This window comes from Eriocheir sinensis, unplaced genomic scaffold, assembly GCF_024679095.1.
Source record: "Eriocheir sinensis breed Jianghai 21 unplaced genomic scaffold, ASM2467909v1 Scaffold1515, whole genome shotgun sequence".
NCBI lineage: Eukaryota > Metazoa > Arthropoda > Malacostraca > Decapoda > Varunidae > Eriocheir > Eriocheir sinensis.
Window position 1 is genome coordinate 7,535 of NW_026110868.1, and position 18,550 is coordinate 26,084.

Sequence of the window (18,550 nt, forward strand, 5' to 3'; positions counted from 1 at the left end):
GTTGTTGTTGTCCTTATCTTTCTCCGTTCTTGTTTTTTGTTCTTCTTTATCCGTTGTTCATCGTATCCTTCATTTACCTTTCTTGTTGTTCCTCATCTTCTCCACCATATAGATGATTCTTGTTTTTTTTTTTTTTTTTTTTTTGCTTTTGTTTCTAATTTTTTGTTCTTTGTCTTCCATTTCCTCTTTTTTTCTTTTTCTTCTCGTTTATTTTTTCTTTTTTTTTCATGTTCGTCTTGTGGTTGTAGCGTTATTGTTATTGTTGTTATTGTTGTTGTTGTTGTTGTTGTTGTTGTCATTTGAGCAGGTTCTAGCGGGCTTTGTTTTCTTGAGCTTCCTCCCTTGCTATAAAAACAAACTTTGCAGACAATACGGAAAAAAGAGACGTAGCCGGCACTCACGTGATCAGTAGATTTCTGTGCATAGCTAGAGAGAGAGAGAGAGAGAGAGAGAGGAATGATACATGAAACTGCTGCATATATTTATTTTCTTGGGGCGGCTATTGTAGAACACTATAAGGATGCTTAGGCTCGCATTATAAGACATTTCGCCGCCCAAGAACACATATTTGACAAGGCTTTCCTAGAAGTTGTGGGCATTTCCGGTTCTAGTTTTATGACCCTGGTGGTAGTTTGACCCTTCTTCTGTACCCTGATCCTAAAAAACACTCATCAGAGCCTGATTGATATCCCCTTTTGACCTTTAGAAATATCTTGATGTGAGAAGGGAAAGTGTCTTGTAATACCAGCCTTGATATCTGTTCCTCGTTTAAGTTATATCAGCTGACTTGGCTTACCAGTGATATGATTTTAAACAAAGAAACATCGTGGGCAAGAGGCAAACTGAAAGGGTTGCAGGTGTACTAATGAATTATCCTCCCGAAATTGACCTCTCTTTCGGCCACCTCTTTTGATTCATTTTTTTAGGAGCAGCGAGAAGCGGGCTCTTTTTTTTTCATTATTGTTTCCTTTTTTGTGTGCCCTTGAGCTGTCTCCTTTGTTGTAAAGAAAATGAAATTCGTGCCCGTATAGATACATTGGAGTCGTGATTGGCGAGAAAATCCAGGAACGTTTGACTTAGATGACGGTATACTTGATAGTGAAACCGCGGCTGCTGCTGCTGGTGCCTTGATAAGCTGCGTACACCTCATTGGTCTGGGATATCAGAGGTGAAGGCACTACCCTATTGCCGCAGATAATTAAGCTGGTGTCTGACGGGTACATCTTCTCACTCCTCCCGTTCAGCAGAAGCCAGTCAGTTTCACAGTTCGTTGTCCCTAGAATCCTTGATGTAACTTCGTTGACCTTCACGCGACTTCCAGAAGGAGCCTTTGGACAAAAAAAAAAGAGAGTTGCGTTACCTTAGAGGTAGATATGGAACGGGCCTCTGATGTTTCATTGGCGACCTGCTCGAAGAAAAATGGGTGTTTGAAGGGGGGATGAGCAAGTGATAATGTTATAAATCACTGGAGTGTTGGAGGAAGCAAACGCATGGTAGCTACGTGTGGAGGACTCAAGTATAATGTAACCTTTTGTGGAGTTGGTGGTGATTGTTTTAACCCCTTGAAAGCGGATTTCCTACCAGAAGACATCACCAAGCTACAGGAATGGAACAAAAACTGGCTGCTACAATTCAATGAAGAAAAATATAAGGTCCTGCATCTTGGGAGGGGATATCCAGCACACCAATACCACATGGGAAACACTCCACTATCCACCACAGAGGCAGAGAAAGACCTGGGAGTGTATGTTACCAGGCTACCAGTGAAGGGATACCCAGCACACCAATACCACATGGGAAACACTCCATTATCCACCACAGAGGCAGAGAAAGACCTGGGAGTGTATGTTACCAGGCTACCAGTGAAGGGATATCCAGCACACCAATACCACATGGGAAACACTCCACTATCCACCACTGAGGCAGAGAAAGACCTAGGAGTGTATGTTACCAGGCTACCAGTGAAGGGATATCCAGCACACCAATACCACATGGGAAACACTCCACTATCCACCACAGAGGCAGAGAAAGACCTGGGAGTGTATGTTACCAGGCTACCAGTGAAGGGATATCCAGCACACCAACACCACATGGGAAACACTCCACTATCCAACACAGAGGCAGAGAAAGACCTGGGAGTGTATGTTACCAGGCTACCAGTGAAGGGATATCCAGCACACCAATACCACATGGGAAACACTCCACTATCCACCACAGAGGCAGAGAAAGACCTGGGAGTATGTGTTACCAGGCTACCAGTGAAGGGATATCCAGCACACCAATACCACATGGGAAACACTCCACTATCCACCACAGAGGCAGAGAAAGACCTGGGAGTATGTGTTACCAGGCTACCAGTGAAGGGATATCCAGCACACCAATACCACATGGGAAACACTCCACTATCCACCACAGAGGCAGAGAAAGACCTGGGAGTATGTGCTACCAGGCTACCAGTGAAGGGACATCCAGCACACCAATACCACATGGGAAACACTCCACTATCCACCACAGAGGCAGAGAAAGACCTGGGAGTATGTGTTACCAGGCTACCAGTGAAGGCCAAATTCGTGCCAATCGCAGCGGACGGGTTAAGGTTAGATGAAAATAGATGACATGACCAAACAAATCTCTTGTCGACACCCCCGCAGGAGTGGCAGTGTTGTGGAGAGAGACACACACTAATACCTTTCTTGTGTTACATCAGTTTTTACCTGGATTCGGTATTCGCAGTATTTTTCTGCTGGAGGGGAAGTTATTGTGCCAGTCTGACCAACAGCTGCCGTGATTATCTGTGGATGGATACCATAGTGATTATGATACCAGGCTTGAGGGTGCATCAAGCAGGGATTATAAGCAGCTCTCGTATGTGCTTGTACGATGGGTCGAATTCAAATACAAACTATGTTCCATAATATATCTTACTATTATTAAACACAAAAAAATATATATACAATGGATAATATTATACATTTACTGTCAATATGTCCATCTGGCGAGAATCTCAACTTAGCAAGCAGCACAGTTGTATATTGCCGAAGTAGCGAAGCTCAGATAAATCCACAATGTTCCTTAAAACCCTAGAACACTAACCTTAGAAAAAGTCACACCACTACTAACCATGGGTACATCATACCCGATTTTGAAAAAAAAATAAATAAAATTAAATGTAAAGTTTTAATGGAATAAAGTTACATGAAGGGACTTCAAACTTTGTATCTTGACTTAACATTAAGAAGAACTGAAAAACGTATTGTTTTGGTATGAAAATCAGGTACTGAAAAATGTTACTAAAAATAGGAAAAATGTTCAAAAATTTCAAAAAAAATTTTTCATAAAATTTTTTTATCATCCGATGGCTTCCAAACTTCTTGTATGGCCTCCCAGGTCCTGTGATCCACTGCACAGGTGATCACTAAAAAAGTACGTAAACAATATCCTAGGGACATGTACAACACCCTGTATCACCAACCATGGGTATGCCGCACCCGAATGTAGGCCTACAACAAAGGTGAGCAGAGAGAGCGAGACAACGTGACCTTCCCCTACACTGTCAAGCGGGCACATGAAGCTACTGAGGAGGTGGGTACCCTCAGAGCACCGGAACCATACACAATGGCAATGACGTCATTCGCATGGGTACCTCATACCCATGGTTAGCGTTCTAGGGTTAAGGGGTTACTATTACACTGGGCAAATTTTCCGTGGATCTTCAGTCAAACCACGATTTCCGCTGGCGTGGTTCTCATTTGTTTCGTGTTATTGTTGATGATGATGATGGTGAGTAATACTGTTTTCCTTCAGTGAAATCTACGTAGCTTTAGAAGATCGTGGACACGTCAGAAAACCACGGAAATATGAGAACCACGCCAGCGGAAATCGTGGTTTGACTGAAGATCCACGGAAAAGTTGCCCAGTGTAATAGGGTGGTATTATAAGACAGTTTCACTTCTCACATCGACTCTTTCTAAAGGTCAAAGAAGGTGGCAGTCGGGTTCTAATGAGTGGTTCTTTAGGCTCATGCTACTGGGGAAGGGTCAAACTACCACCAGGGTCATAAAACTACTCCTGGAAATGCCCTAACTCATACGAAAGCCTTGTCTAATATGTGAACTTGGGCGACGAAATGTCTTAAAATACGGCCCATAGTCCCTTTACCTGGTGACAACTTAGCAGGCAGCACAGTTGTGTATTGCCGGAGAAGCTCAGATAAATCCACAACGTTCCTTACCTGGTGACAACTCGTGGTTGCAGGCGTGAAGGAGATGTTGTAGCCCTGATAGGTCTTCGTGGGGTCGGTGAAGAATCTCGCGTTGAAATTGAAAGATGGCGATGTAAAGACTTTCCCTGATTGAGACCCACACAACCTGGTGATTAAATTAAGAACAAGGTTATATATATATATATATATATATATATATATATATATATATATATATATATATATATATATATATATATATATATATATATATATATATATATATATATTTTTTTTTTTTTACGTCTGCGTCAATAGCGCCAGTAGGCTCGCTTGAAGGGCCTGGATGGTGTTCGGCCCCAGCCCATAATGGCGCTGGCAAGTGTTTATAGTGGCGCCATCTTCTCTTGGCTCATGCTGCCCCCTGGAACTCTTTCTTGATTCACTTGGACGATTTCCTCTAGAGTCCGGGTTGATGGGTGGTCTTCAGGACAGCATGTGGGTAGTTTTAAGCCACTCGGCGGTGACTGAAAAATCCCAGGTGGTAGCGTGGGGATTCGAACTCGCGTCGTCCATCACGTGGTGAATGTGGGCCCAGCACGCTACCACTCAGACACCGCCTACCCAGCATCGTCTGTAGTGGCATCGTCAACGTTACCAGATTGTCGTACTTGGCGTATTGTTTTTGCCGATTTCTGACCAAAAACTATCGTACCCACAAAGATAACGATATGCATTTATAATTATCGTTAAAAGCGGTAATTATTGTTGCTCTTTTTTTTTTGCAATATTTATGGGGGTGGGTCTCACCAAAGTTCCCAAGTCCTTGGAAGTGTGCTCAAGGAGTCCCAGGAGTGCGAGAAAGATTGGGCATGTATCACGAAAGCTACCAAGCCAGGCAACAGGACTGAGAGGAGCCGTGCGGTCACAGCGGAGCTGAAAGTGGCGTTGACTCTGCGATACCTCGCCACCGGGAAAATGCAGCAGTGCAGCGCAGATGACTTTGGAGTTTCCCGGGCCACAGTCAGCAGAATCATCACCCAGACCGTGGATGCTCTCGTGACACAAGAGAATATGAGGCAGTTCATGGGCTTCTCTTTAAACCGGGGGGCGCAGCAGAGAATGAAGTCAGGTTTGCCGAAATTGCTGGTTTTCTCGGTGTGGTGGGTGCTGTTGATGGCACCCACGTAAGAATAGTGGCCCCACATGACCACGAAGAAGTGTACGTCAACCGCAAGAACTACCACAGCATCAATGTGCAAGTGTTATTTGATGCACAGTACCAGCTGCGGGACATGGTGGCGAGGTGGCCAGGGTCTACTCACGACTCACTAAATGTTCGTTTACACCGTGGTGCCGTTGAAGATGCAGACGGAACAAAAATACGTGCACATATTCTTTACAATGAAGATACTATCGCTGTATTTCAACTAAATATCAATTGTTTATAATTATAATTCCATAATTATACATAAGAAGTGTAATTTAGGTTAATTGAAGACATATTAGACGTCAAAGCGACGCGGAAGATTGGCAACGATGGTTTATCCCAAGACCGCCCCCAATCCTACTTGGAAGTGCTTGTGGCGCGGTGATGAAACACGCCCAAGAAATTCTCCCAACTGCGCGTGACGTCACCACGTCTGGGAGAGCACTATGATGAAACCCACCCCAGAAACAGGAAAATACAATGTTATGCGTACGGTAATCTGGTAACGTTGGGCATCGTTCCCATCTCTCGTTGTCAACCAAACATGTGAATTAAGTATAGAAACCCACTCCGCTCTTCCTCCTTAATATAAGAACATAAGAACGTAGGAGTCTGCAAGAGCCGGTAGGCCTGTACGAGGCAGCTCCTTTGAACCTAAGCTCCCGTGTATCTAACCCCACCTAATATCGCTGTCCATGAATTTATCTAATCTATTTTTGAATGTGACAATTGTATTGGCACTCACCACATGACTGCTAGGCCTATTCCACTCATACACCACTCTGTTAGTAAACCAATTTTTGCCTATGTCCCTGTTGAATCTGAATTTATCCAGTTTAAACCCATTACTTCGTGTCCTACCCGGTTCTCTTACCAACAAAACCTTATGAATATCCCCCTTATTAAAGCCCTTCATCCATTTATAAACCTCGCCATAACACCATAACTCTCCGTGACGAGGGACAAAACGCCCAACCATTTCACCCACCCCAGTCATTAACACTAATACAACATTAAACAAGCGGACCATCCCTTGACACCTACCCTTACCTGCCGCTGTATAAGGGGGGAGCTTCGTGGTGCAGTGGTTAGCACACTCGGCTCACAATCGAGAGAGCCCGGGTTCGATTCCCGGACGGATTTGAAAAATTGGGGCGGTTTTTCCGATATCCTACACCCCTGTCCACCCAGCAGTGAATGGATACCAGGTATTAATCGGGGGTTGTGTCCCGTCTCCTGGGGTCTGTTCCCTTCTCCTATAATCCTTCCCCCTCCTGTCTCTCTCTGGCATATGACCACAGATGTTGCCTTCTCCTATAATTCCTTCCCCCTCCTGTCTCTCTCCGGCATATGACCATAGATGTTGCCTTCTCCTATAATTCCTTCCCCCTCCTGTCTCTCTCCGGCATATGACCACAGATGTTACCTTCTCCTATAATTCCTTCCCCCTCCTGTCTCTCTCCGGCATATGACCACAGATGTTGCCTTCTCCTATAATTCCTTCCCCCTCCTGTCTCTCTCCGGCATATGACCACAGATGTTACCTTCTCCTATAATTCCTTCCCCCTCCTGTCTCTCTCCGGCATATGACCACAGATGTTGCCTTCTCCTATAATTCCTTCCCTCCCCTCTCTCTCTCTCTCTCTCCGGCATATGACCACAGATGTTGCCTTCTCCTATAATTCCTTCCCCCTCCTGTCCCTCTCCGGCATATGACCACAGATGTTGCGCCGACTAAACGAAACTTTCTAACTTTTCCGCTGTATAAGGCATCACCTGTTACTCTATGTCTTAAGCATGCACACTCACACCTTTAGTCACCCAAGCAACAAACCACACGCTACTCACGTTGTCGTTCGATTGTACAAGAATGTTAACTCGACGCCATCCACACATCTTCTCAGCGCTCCCTGCAGCGTGAACCTCTCCAGTTTCAGCGTCAACATGGATGTCGTCTGAACAAGCAAAGGAACACTTCTATAAGCCCTGACCTGTTTGCCTGTATGCGGGTTTGCTACAAAAATAACGGAGCAGTTTATTCATTTCATAAACCCTGAACTCTTGGGCGCACCTTTTATCACTCCACTACTACGTCGAGTGGAATTATTATCGTGGACACTGTAATACTGCCTGAGTCAGATTGTTAGTGGCGTGTTTCGAGGATATATAACTATAGCTGTGTGTGTGTGTGTGTGTGTGTGTGTGTGTGTGTGTGTGTGTGTGTGTGTGTGTGTGTGTGTGTGTGTGTGTGTGTGTGTTTGTTTACAGCACAAGGGCACACAAAAAAGGAAACAATAAAAAGAAATATAGCCCGCTACTCGCTGCTCCTGTAAAGAGTCCGAAGAGGTGGCCAAAAGAGCAGTCAATTACATGAGAAGAGGTGTCCTGATACCTTCCTCTTGAGTGTGTGTGTGTGTGTGTGTGTGTGTGTGTGTGTGTGTGTGTGTGTGTGTGTGTGTGTGTGTGTGTGTGCGTAAAATGCACTTTCTTACTTGAAAGTCTTTTTTTTTACGTGTACACCTATAGCGCCGGTAGGCTCTCTTGAGGGGCCTGGATTGTAGTCGACCCCAGCCCGTCATGGCGCAGGCAAGTGTTTATAGTGGCGCCATCTTCTCAGCTTCCAGGAAATGCGAGAGATATATAGTGTATGCCCTGACTACTTAGATATAATCAGCGTCAAGGCGTTTTATAACAGTAATTCTTGATTTGAACAATAAAATGGAAACGCAAGCGAATAGGAATGGCAGACAGAACAATGACCTTAGGCAGTGCACTAACTCGGCTTTCTTCTCCTCTGGAATAGAATATCATGTCTCGTAATATCATGGACGCTTTGTGACGCTGGAATGAGCTATTACTTGCCTCACCCACCACGGCCAAAAAAGTAAGGCACATACCGAAACTCCTCGCAGTGCGCAGTTAAAGTTATTCGGGTAGTTGGTAACCCCGAAGCCTGGGGAGGACCAGTAGAACACTCCGTTGAATGCCTGAGTTAAACATCTTGGTGGTGGTGGGCTGGTGGTGGTGGTGGTCGGTTTAGTAGTGGTGGTTGTTGCTCTCGGGGTGGTGGTGGTGGGTTTTTTAGTGGTGGTTCTGGTGGTGGGTTTTGTAGTGGTGGTTCTGGTGGTGGGTTTTGTAGTGGTGGTTCTGGTGGTGGGTTTTGTAGTGGTGGTTCTGGTGGTGGGTTTTGTAGTGGTGGTTCTGGTGGTGGGTTTTGTAGTGGTGGTTCTGGTGGTGGGTTTTGTAGTGGTGGTTCTGGTGGTGGGTTTTGTAGTGGTGGTTCTGGTGGTGGGTTTTGTAGTGGTGGTGGTGGTGGTGGGTTTTGTAGTGGTGGTGGTGGGTTCTGTAGTGGTGGTGGTGGTGGTGGTGGGTTTTGTAGTGGTGGTGGTGGGTTCTGTAGTGGTGGTTGTTGTTGCTGTGGTGGTGGTGGTGGTGGTGGGTTCTGTAGTGGTGGTGGTGGGTTCTGTAATGGTGGTGGTGGGTTCTGTAGTGGTGGTGGTGGGTTCTGTAGTGGTGGTGGTGGGTTCTGTAGTGGTGGTGGTGGGTTCTGTAGTGGTGGTGGTGGGTTCTGTAGTGGTGGTGGTGGGTTCTGTAGTGGTAGTGGTGGGTTCTGTAGTGGTGGTGGTGGGTTCTGTAGTGGTGGTGGTGGGTTCTGTAGTGGTGGTGGTGGGTTCTGTAGTGGTAGTTGTTGCTGTGGTGGTGGTGGGTTCTGTATTGGTGGTGGTGGGTTCTGTAGTGGTGGTGGTGGGTTCTGTAGTGGTGGTAGTGGGTTCTGTAGTGGTGGTGGTGGGTTCTGTAGTGGTGGTTGTTGCTGTGGTGGTGGTGGGTTCTGTAGTGGTGGTGGTGGGTTCTGTAGTGGTGGTGGTGGGTTCTGTAATGGTGGTAGTGGGTTCTGTAGTGGTGGTGGTGGGTTCTGTAGTGGTGGTGGTGGGTTCTGTAGTGGTGGTTGTTGCTGTGGTGGTGGTGGTGGGTTCTGTGGTGGTGGTGGTGGGTTCTGTAGTGGTGGTGGTGGGTTCTGTAGTGGTGGTTGTTGCTGTGGTGGTGGTGGTGGTGGTGGGTTCTGTAGTGGTGGTGGTGGGTTCTGTAGTGGTGGTTGTTGCTGTGGTGGTGGTGGTGGTGGTGGGTTCTGTGGTGGTGGTGGTGGGTTCTGTAGTGGTGGTGGTGGGTTCTGTAGTGGTGGTTGTTGTTGCTGTGGTGGTGGTGGAGGTTTCTGTAGTGGTGGTTCTGAAGAAAAAAAATAAAGGAATCATTAGGATATAAAATATTTGCGATCTACGAATAAATTGGGAGCAGCGAGTAACGGGCTTTTTTTTATTATTGTTTCCTTATTTTGTGCCCTTGAGCTGTCTCCTTTGTTGTAAAAAAACACAGGCTGATGAAGGTACAATGCAAAAATGTGGTTCTACTCTCCACTGGTCCTGAGACTCTCCCATCACTCTTTTTTGTCACTTACGTGCATCCCGGTTGCGGCACAAAGGTGAGTTGGGCAGACCATCCCCTGCGAAGATTATTACTTATCGCCCTGAAGTATAAAATCATCTCTTGACCGGTTCCGGTGAAGGTCTGGCCTGCAGTGATGTCCGTGCCACAATACCTGCCGAGGATTGGAAGAACTTGAGTGGTCACGGTCACCATCATTGCTAGTTTAGTGGCACAAAGGAATATCACAAACTAAACTTGTTACGTAATAATTAGAAGTGAATACGCCTTGTAAGAGTAACAGTGGCAGCCTTGCTTGGCGTCACGGGGCAGGTAGGCGGTGGCTGAGTGGTAGCGTGCTGGGCCCACATTCACCGCGTGAAGGACGACGCGGGTTCGAATCCCCACGCTACCACCTGGGACTTTTCAGTCACCGCCGAGTGGCTTAAAACTACCCACAAGCTGTCCTGAAGACCACCCATCAACCCGGACTCTAGGAAACCGTCCAAGTGAATCAAGAACGAGTTCCGGGGGCATCATGAGCCACTAGAAGATGGCGCCACTATAAAAACTTGCCCTGCGCCATGACGAGCTGGGGCCGACTTCCATCCAGGCCCCTCAAGAGAGCCTACCGGCGCTACAGGCGTACACGTAAAAAAAAAAAAAAAAAGCCAGAGCGAGCAGGGTCTTTGTATACTCACACTGCACCGTTGTACAAGTTGTCGGTTCTGATCTCCAGACCATCAAAGTAGCAGCACGTCGCTGTAGTCGAGCCGCAGTAGGGATCCTTTCCGTACAGGTAAAAGTCTGAGAAGGTCACTCGGGGCACGTGGCACACGGGAGCTACAATCCACTTGACGCACTGGACTGCCGGGGCAGGGAGAACGGAACAGAGGGTGAACAGACAACACCACACAAAGGGAGCCCGCCCACCCACACTGTGTCTGGCTTCTGTACAAGACACACACACACACACAAACAAATCTCTCTCTCTCTCTCTCTCTCTCTCTCTCTCTCTCTCTCTCTCTCTCTCTCTCTCTCTCTCTCTCTCTCTCTCTCTCTCTCTCTCTCTCTCTCCCTTTTCTTCACCAACGTTGTAGTGCGAGAATGGAATAAGCTCCCACCTTCAGTGGTTCAGTGTAACACGATTGACTCCTTTAAAAACAAGCTCGACCGTCACTTCCTTCAACTTAATATCAACTAGAAATGAAATGCAACGTTTAGGAGCCATCTGACTAATGTAGAAGCACTTAGGTTTAGGGACAGGCCACCTAGTCTGGACCATGGGGTCTGTGTGGTCTGATTTTCTATGTAAATCTATGTAAATCTTTCACTCACTGTTTGGGTAGTTGCTTGGATAGCCCGGCGAGGTGAGGGTGCCTTCCTGAGTTACTTTCTCAGTGCAGGGATTCGTCAACTTGTCTGTGGAAGACGAGGTTTGGTGTCATCAGTTATGCCGAAACAGCCGGATTTTGCATAATCCACTAGAAAAAGAACGATTATATAGTCACTGGATCATTCCAAGTTTTAAAAAAGGTTCGCTGAGCTATAGATATGATTTAATGAGGAATTCTTGGACTACACTCTAATTGAAGGTTGAACTGTTATCCTCTTTTATCCCAAGAGCCAAGCTATCGTAAGGTGCTTCCTCACTACAGAGGAACAAAGAGAACAAGTATTCTGAGAGCTCCAGAGACAAGGTGTGCAAAGGGCGGCCAATCACCGTAGTAGTTTCCTGTCACTGTCTGACAGTTGGCCCCTGAGGTGCCCGAGGGACACACACAAGCGCAGCCATTTCCATAAAACCCGCCGTTCTGGCAGGGGTCGGCGTTCACTCCGCAAGCAGCAAGCCACTTATCTATAAAAAATGAAAATTGTTGATCATTTTAGTTGGTGTCGACGGTCAAATTATTTAATACTAGTACCTTACCATATGCATTCATGTTTGTTTCCTATCGCTATGGGATTTTTCATCATCAATTCAAAGTGCATGGTAAGTGCATGGATACTTCGCCGATGGAAACGGTTCGAAAAAGTAATGGTGGTTGAAGCCTGGCGAGTGTTAAAATAGGAGCGATATAAACATTATTTGTAAAAAAGATCAATTCCTACAATAAGTCCGAGTAAGCAAACGTGCTCATTTTTCAGTATAGGAAGGAGTTCAAGTCACAGACAGGAGGAAATACAGACCAAGGAAGGCTGTTCCAGACATTATGAAAGAGAGGGACGAAGGAATGAAAATGCTGGTTAACACTTGCATAAGGGATTTGGCACGGATAGGAGTGAGCAAGAGTTCAAAGTCGTGTGAGGCCGCGGAGGGGAGGAGGCATGCAGTTATAGTCTGTTCAGAGCATGAAGTCGGTTCAGGGTGGAGCTGGTATCGTCGTTTACCTCTAGCCATCCTGCCAAATCAACCTTCGTACATGCGTCTTTCTCTTATTTCCCATCCCTGTGCTATTTGTGATATCTTATATATTCTGTATATAGTAAAGGAAGCTACATAGTACAATGAGTGTCGATGTTTAGGATTATAACAACGATTTGTATAAATTCTATGACATGTGGCAACGATTTTTTCCCATGTTGCCACGTTTTGGTGGTGGTGGTGGTGGTGGTGGTGGTGGTGGTGGTGGTCGGCGTGTCCCCTTAAGTCCCTCCCCCGGGTCGAGAGGGAGAGAGAGAGATAAACAGGTGGGTTGTGGGTGGGTAAGTAGGGAGACGGTGCTAATCGGATAATTGGCGGTCGAACTGGCAGAGCCGCACTCATGGGAATTCAGGAATCTGCCGCACCTTGGACCGACTTCGTGCTCTGAACAGACTTTTTTTTTATAGCATGCCTCCTCCCCTCGCAGTCAGGATGAAAATATCGGTAGGAAACAGAGAGGCAACACTTCTGCGGAATATAAATGATTGGAGACCAGGGGCGTATTTAGGACCTTGAAACATTGGGGCTATTGGGCGTATTTTAAAACATTTCGTCGCCCAAGTTCACATATTTGACATGGCTTTCGTAGGAGCTGTAGGCCTTTCCAGGGGTAGTTTTATGACCCTGGTGGTAGTTTGACCCTTCTGTGCTATGAACCTTAAAAAAACACTTATGAAAACCAGATTGATCCCCTCTTTGACCTTTAGAAATAGTTGATGTGAGAAGCGATGGTGTCTTAGCCCAGCTCAAAATGCTGGGTGGTTGGAGCGCGAGAAGCGCGGAGTTTTTAGGGTAATTCTGAGGCCTCTCTGACAAACATTAGGGACAATTTGTGTTATTGTATTTAGCAGTAACAAAGAAAATATGGCAAGTGTGTCATAACAAGACTTTCAAGGCAATGATCAAATTATGATAAAGCATAACCACATTTAAGTGGTTAAGACTGATGTATCATACATATAAACCTCAAATTAAAATTTATTCTTTCAGATACGTTTACTGCAGAGAACAGGGCACTAAAAACTGATGAAAAGCAATTTGCCGTGTTTACAATATACCATAGAAAAATAACGAGCATTAAATGAGCATCAAGTATTTAGTAATCAGAAACTACCATTTTTCACAAATTCATATAGTATTTTATTAAATTTATTCTGTTACCAAGGAGATTGAAAACTACAACTCAGCACTCTTACACTTAACTCTCTTGTTTCTTTGCCTAAAAAAAAAAAAAAATTGTACGTGGAAATTAGAACTCCAATACGTTCAATATAACACCCCTTTTTTTATCAATAGGAAGATTAAGCAATTCATTTTGTAAATTATAGTAATATTAATGGCAGCCACAACTTCAGGGAAGAACAGTGACCGTATACCACAGCATAGCTAGATCTGGGTAAGGGAAACCGGATAAAAAAATACTGTGCATGTGCCGTGACTTACTTACATTAGAGTTTCATTGTTTGTCCCTTCCACTGACACGCCTTTCTTTAAACCCGGTAGCAGCGACAGGCCAAATTTGTGGCTCTACCGTGTACCAGCGACGGGCCACATTTTTGCCATGATATAAACCCCAAAATAGATGATGCATAAACAAATGCATTGATATATATTATGAAATGGTTTGCGTGAGTGTTGATTTTTTCTCATTTTTCTCGCTTAGATGGAAGGGCCTTTAGGAAACATGATCCCCGCAGCTACCGAGTTAAGGGGCTATTACACTGGGCAAATTTTCCGTGGATCTTCAGTCAAACCACGATTTCCGCTGGCGTGGTTCTCATATTTCCGTGGTTTTCTGACGTGTCCACGATCTTCCAAAGCTACGGTAGATTTCACCGAAGGACGACGGTATTACTCACCATCATCATCAGCAGCAATAACAAGAAACAAATGAGAACCACACCAGCGGAAATCGTGGTTTGACTAAAGATCGACGGAAAATTTGCCCCTTAATTACTCATATATCATACTCACTGATGCAGCCGTACATGGTGTTGGCCAATAGTTTGTCCCTGTGAGAGAGTCCCGTGCGCTGGCCGATGAGCTCCTGCGCCAAGGGATATAGGGTGGCGATGGTCGACTTGCCGTTGTTGGTGAAGCCCTGAAAAATGTGTCAAGGGGAGAGTCTGCTGCGGGGATTTAAGGGCCAGTTCGATAGTCCAACACTCTGAGCCGATTTCACAGTCCAACACAGTGTCTTCGTAACAGCCCGAACCAAACTATAGAATCCCATACAATCCAAAATGGTGAGGTCTTCGATGCCACACTAAATACACAAGACTTTTCCTGTATAGTTTCATAAAATTTGTGAACTTAAATATAAACACCAGACACTATACAAGGAAATTTCGAAGGCTCTGGTATTGGTTTGGGAACTTACGAACCCATCATGGGGAACTGTGAAACTGGCCCTCTGTCATTGTAAGCGCCCAAACCAAACCATATCCACTACAATGATCCGCTATTTCTACTCATTACATGATATACTAATAAAGAGATTTCCTGTAGTTTCTTAAAATTCCCTCCACCTTTTTATATCAACAAGAGCTACAAGGAATTTTCGTCGTATTTTGTGTTTGGTTGGGGAAAAGGAAAGTTTGGTTTAGTCGGCGCAACATCTGTGGTCATATGCCGGATAGAGACAGAAGGGGAAGGAATTATAGAAGGGAACAGACCCCAAGAGACGGGACACAACCCCGATTAATACCTGGTACCCATTCACTGCTAGGTGGACAGGGGCGTAGGGTATCAGAAAAGCCGCCCAAATTTTTCCACTCCGCCCGGGAATCGAACCCGGGCTCTCTCGATTGTGAGCCGAGTGTGCTAACCACTGCACCACGAAGCCCCCGTTTGGTAGGGGAGCTCACAAACTTGCTGTATTGGACTGTAAAACTGGCCCAAAGACGACGAGACGTTTTACAATAAGGGAACGTATAGTCATCATGATAAGAAGGAAACCATACTCATGCAAAGTCCCTCACTGTAGAACCGTAGTGCATGTCGGATGAGTAGTCGTATGGTATGCCGTAGGTGTTGACCACTGACGTGCTGTACTTATTGAAGTTGTTTTCCTTGCCAGTTTGGATGTTGCCATAATTGATGACCACATAGTCGTCACGGTCGGGGCGACTCTGCTCGTGCACGAACCCAATGGCGTGGCCGATCTCATGGGCGACAATGCCGAGCTGACCCGCGTCGAGGAGAACGATGTTATTTAGACTTTGTCAAGCCTCTGGCAACTAAATAACTACACACACACACACACACACACACACACACACACACACACACACACACACACACACACACATAATAACAAAAATTATTTTTTTTATTTTTATTCATCATTATCTAATCTATTATTATTTATATTTATTTTTTAGTTTTCAATGGTTGTGTTTTGTGGTGCTGTCATCTTCTGTGCAGACAGCTGCGACTCCTGAATTTCATTTACTTTCGTATGGTTTCTTAGAAGAGGAAGGTTTCTTGGAGAAGACTTCATGGGAAGGTTTAATGCAAGGAATCAGTAGAGGCATGGAAAGACAGTGAAACCAAGTGGCATAAGTTTTAAATGTTGAGGGAGCAGAGTATGTCATGGGAGCAGAACCAGTGTAGAGTGAGCGGTATTGGGAAGGGCAGTATAGTAACTATATAATTTATTGTGTTACGACATAATATTACCATAGTATACTTACTTCTTTGCAGCCACTTCCAATAGAAATGTCTTGTCCATTCTGGGCCAGCATGCCGACATACGACCAGCATCCAGACCCTTCAAAAAACCTGACGTGCCGTTGAGCGAGGTTGGACGTGAGCTGGAATCTGATGCAGGTGTTTTGCTCCCAGTGAGCAATCGCTGCATTTATGGCAGCCACGGTGACGGCTGAGTCCGAGGTGAAAACCGAAAACAAACATTTTTTTATGGTATGAAGAAAGAGACTGGCCGTGTTACTGAACTATCGTATACAATCGAGATTTATAATTCAGGTTCTTTTGAGTATGTTAACACATCTCGATAGTAGGCCAAATACTCTTATAAGGGTCGTATTACAAGACATTTCGCCTCCCAAAAACACATATTTGACAAGGCTTTCGTAAGAGTTGTGGGCATTTCCATTAGTTTTATGACCCTGGTGGTAGTTTGACCCTTCTTCTGTACCGTGAACCTCAAGAAACACTCATTAGAACCCGACTGACCCCCTCTTTGGCCTTTAGAAATAGATGATGTGAGAAGCGAAAGTGTCTTGTAATACCGACCATCCTGTACGCTCGTCTTTGTCTGCTTGTGAATGGAAACATAGTTTTTACATACAGTCGGTAGTGTCGAGGTAGTAGGGCACGGTGGGAAAGCCGCCCTGTTGAGGCCAGCGCGCTGAGAGGTCTGCAATGGCCTTCCTCTCCCTGACCGCTCGCCACTGGCTCTCCGTCAAGACCATGTCTCCTTCAAAGACTTGGTGGCCGTTAACAACACTAGGATTGGTTTCCATGAAGTCTCGTGTCTTAGTGAAAAAAACAGAGGAAATAATAAAAGAATATTCGGAATAGCTGACAGGAAGACAAGAGTGATGAAACTATGTATTGCGGAGTGCTTACGTATTCATTGTAATTTTATTCAGACTCACCAGATCTCTCATTTCTGCTTTGTCGTCCGGTCCCTCGTGGCCTTTGTCATCACTCCCCTATAGAGAGAAAAAATATATTTACATTAGTGCAATATAAAGGTGAAGTTAAAGCTGGGTGCATCCACTATAGCTGAGCGTGGCTGCGGTGCTCAACTCCATCGCTTCCTTTGAGCCTGTGGTGGGAAGCTAAGTCTATATACACCAAGTCAAGTCATACGCAGGTTTGTGGGAGGAGACACGGCCGAGGCGTGGTTTATGCGTGACACTGCTTGGAGCCAAACTATAAGAGAATTATAGAGAATGTAGAATCAGGGATTTAGAGAAAACGAGGAAAGGCGGACTAATTTAAATCAATCACTTCAACATGCCCTCCTTCACACCCCACACCGCCGTTTGTAGGCATTGAAATTATAGTCACGCAATAGCACAATAAAAACATATTTTTTCGTCAGTGGCTTGCCTGAACGCGCTGTGAAAGAAGGCGAGAATGCACATCCAGAGTGCACACACGGCCCCAACTTAGTCACCACTGAACTGGCGGGTATTTTTTTTTTTGGCTCCAAGTGACGTCATCCCGCTGCTCCGCCCCAAAACCACCTCCTGCGCGTACCGGTCGCAGTTTTGAAGCAGAGTGACTTGACTTGGTATATATAGACTTAGGTAGGAAGAACTCATAACCGGGGACACGGGCCAGTATGAAGCCCGGTATTGCCACAGTTTATGTTCACCAGGTGTGCCCAGGTAATCATTTCTCGATCATCCCGAAAAGAAGGATGAACAGCTGGGTGGAAAAAGTTGGAAAGTTTCGTTTAGTCGGCGCAACATCTGTGGTCATATGCCGGAGAGAGAGACAGGAGGGGAAAGATTATAGGAGGAGACAGATCCCAGGAGACGGGACACAACCCCCGATTAATACCTGGTACGCATTCACTGCTGGGTGGACAGGGGCATAGGGTATCGGAAAAGCCGCCCAAATTTTTCCACTCCGCCCGGGAATCGAACCCGGGCTCTCTCGGTTATGAGCCGAGTGTGCTAACCACTGCACCACGAAGCCCCCAACAGCTGGGTGGGTTGAACGCGTTCTGTCCGGGCTGGGGTATTTACCCGGGTCCGCAGATTCATAGCTTAGCACGCTAACCACTGCACCTGTAAGTGGAGTTCAGAGGAATAAGTAGGTGAGGTTATCCAGTGCCACACAAAGGTTATATGTGCACATTAGGTTTCTCCTTTGCCTTATCTGCTGCTTAGAGTGATCCCTGGTGGATAACCCACTGCAGGGCCTGAGGCTTCTCCGCGACAGTAGGAATTTGATTTGTCTGATTATTATTATTTTTTTTTTTTTACATCTTGGTCTATAGCGCCGGTAGGCTTTCTTGAAGGGTCTGGTGGTCGGCCCCAGCCCATGGACGCAGGCAAGTGTTCATAGTAGCGTCAACTGATCTTGGTTCATGCTGACCCCCGGAGCTCATTTTTTATTTCCCTTGAAAGTTGTAAGGTTTGGTTTAGTCGGCGCAACATCTGTTGTCATATGCCGGAGAGAGACAGAAGGGGAAGGAATTATAGGAGAAGGGAACAGATCCTAGGAGACGGGACACAACCCCCGATTAATACCTGGTACCCATTCACTACTGGGTGGACAGGGGCATAGGGTATCAGAGAAGCCGCCCAATTTT

The 18,550-nt window shown here is 45.8% G+C and overlaps 2 protein-coding genes and 1 non-coding gene across 16 annotated transcripts in view; all 3 read right to left on the reverse strand.

Moving 5' to 3' along the window:
- Positions 1-665: 665 nt before the first annotated feature.
- Positions 666-18,550, reverse strand: part of LOC126990276 (uncharacterized) — a 35,069-nt gene continuing 17,184 nt past the window's right edge. For all 10 annotated transcript variants that reach the window (XM_050848838.1, XM_050848830.1, XM_050848837.1 and 7 more), the window contains 14 exons: positions 16,878-16,934; positions 16,568-16,754; positions 15,951-16,138; positions 15,237-15,440; positions 14,230-14,356; positions 11,554-11,688; positions 11,169-11,252; positions 10,532-10,697; positions 9,865-10,005; positions 8,309-9,635; positions 7,260-7,366; positions 4,232-4,367; positions 2,715-2,792; positions 666-1,328 (listed from right to left, as the gene is read on the reverse strand). In XM_050848838.1, coding sequence (XP_050704795.1) covers positions 1,077-1,328; positions 2,715-2,792; positions 4,232-4,367; positions 7,260-7,366; positions 8,309-9,635; positions 9,865-10,005; positions 10,532-10,697; positions 11,169-11,252; positions 11,554-11,688; positions 14,230-14,356; positions 15,237-15,440; positions 15,951-16,138; positions 16,568-16,754; positions 16,878-16,934 — 3,189 coding nt within the window. In that variant the 3' untranslated portion in view covers positions 666-1,076. The remainder of the gene's footprint in view (positions 1,329-2,714; positions 2,793-4,231; positions 4,368-7,259; positions 7,367-8,308; positions 9,636-9,864; positions 10,006-10,531; positions 10,698-11,168; positions 11,253-11,553; positions 11,689-14,229; positions 14,357-15,236; positions 15,441-15,950; positions 16,139-16,567; positions 16,755-16,877; positions 16,935-18,550) is intronic.
- On the reverse strand, positions 1,336-2,707 carry LOC126990277 (uncharacterized). 5 transcript variants are annotated; one of them, XR_007744190.1, is made up of 3 exons: positions 2,529-2,685; positions 2,133-2,429; positions 1,394-1,934 (listed from the first exon to the last, which is right to left on the reverse strand). XR_007744190.1 is itself a non-coding variant. In XM_050848840.1 (2 exons), the coding sequence occupies exon 2, from the start codon at positions 2,387-2,389 to the stop codon at positions 1,463-1,465; it is 927 nt and encodes a 308-aa protein (XP_050704797.1). In that variant the 5' UTR covers positions 2,390-2,429; positions 2,529-2,707; the 3' UTR covers positions 1,336-1,462. The 5 variants fall into 5 exon arrangements, 3 of the variants coding, with proteins under 3 accessions (XP_050704797.1, XP_050704798.1, XP_050704799.1); XR_007744191.1 differs by having other exon boundaries at positions 1,401-1,736; XM_050848840.1 differs by having other exon boundaries at positions 1,336-2,429; positions 2,529-2,707.
- Positions 17,858-17,931, reverse strand: Trnam-cau (transfer RNA methionine (anticodon CAU)). Its single transcript has one exon. It is a non-coding gene; the product is annotated as a tRNA-Met (tRNA).

Coding starts and splice junctions, on each gene's coding strand:
- LOC126990277 (XM_050848840.1), bottom strand. CDS start 2,389: ATGTGGTATTGGTGTGCTGGATATCCCTTCACTGGTAGCCTGGTAACA.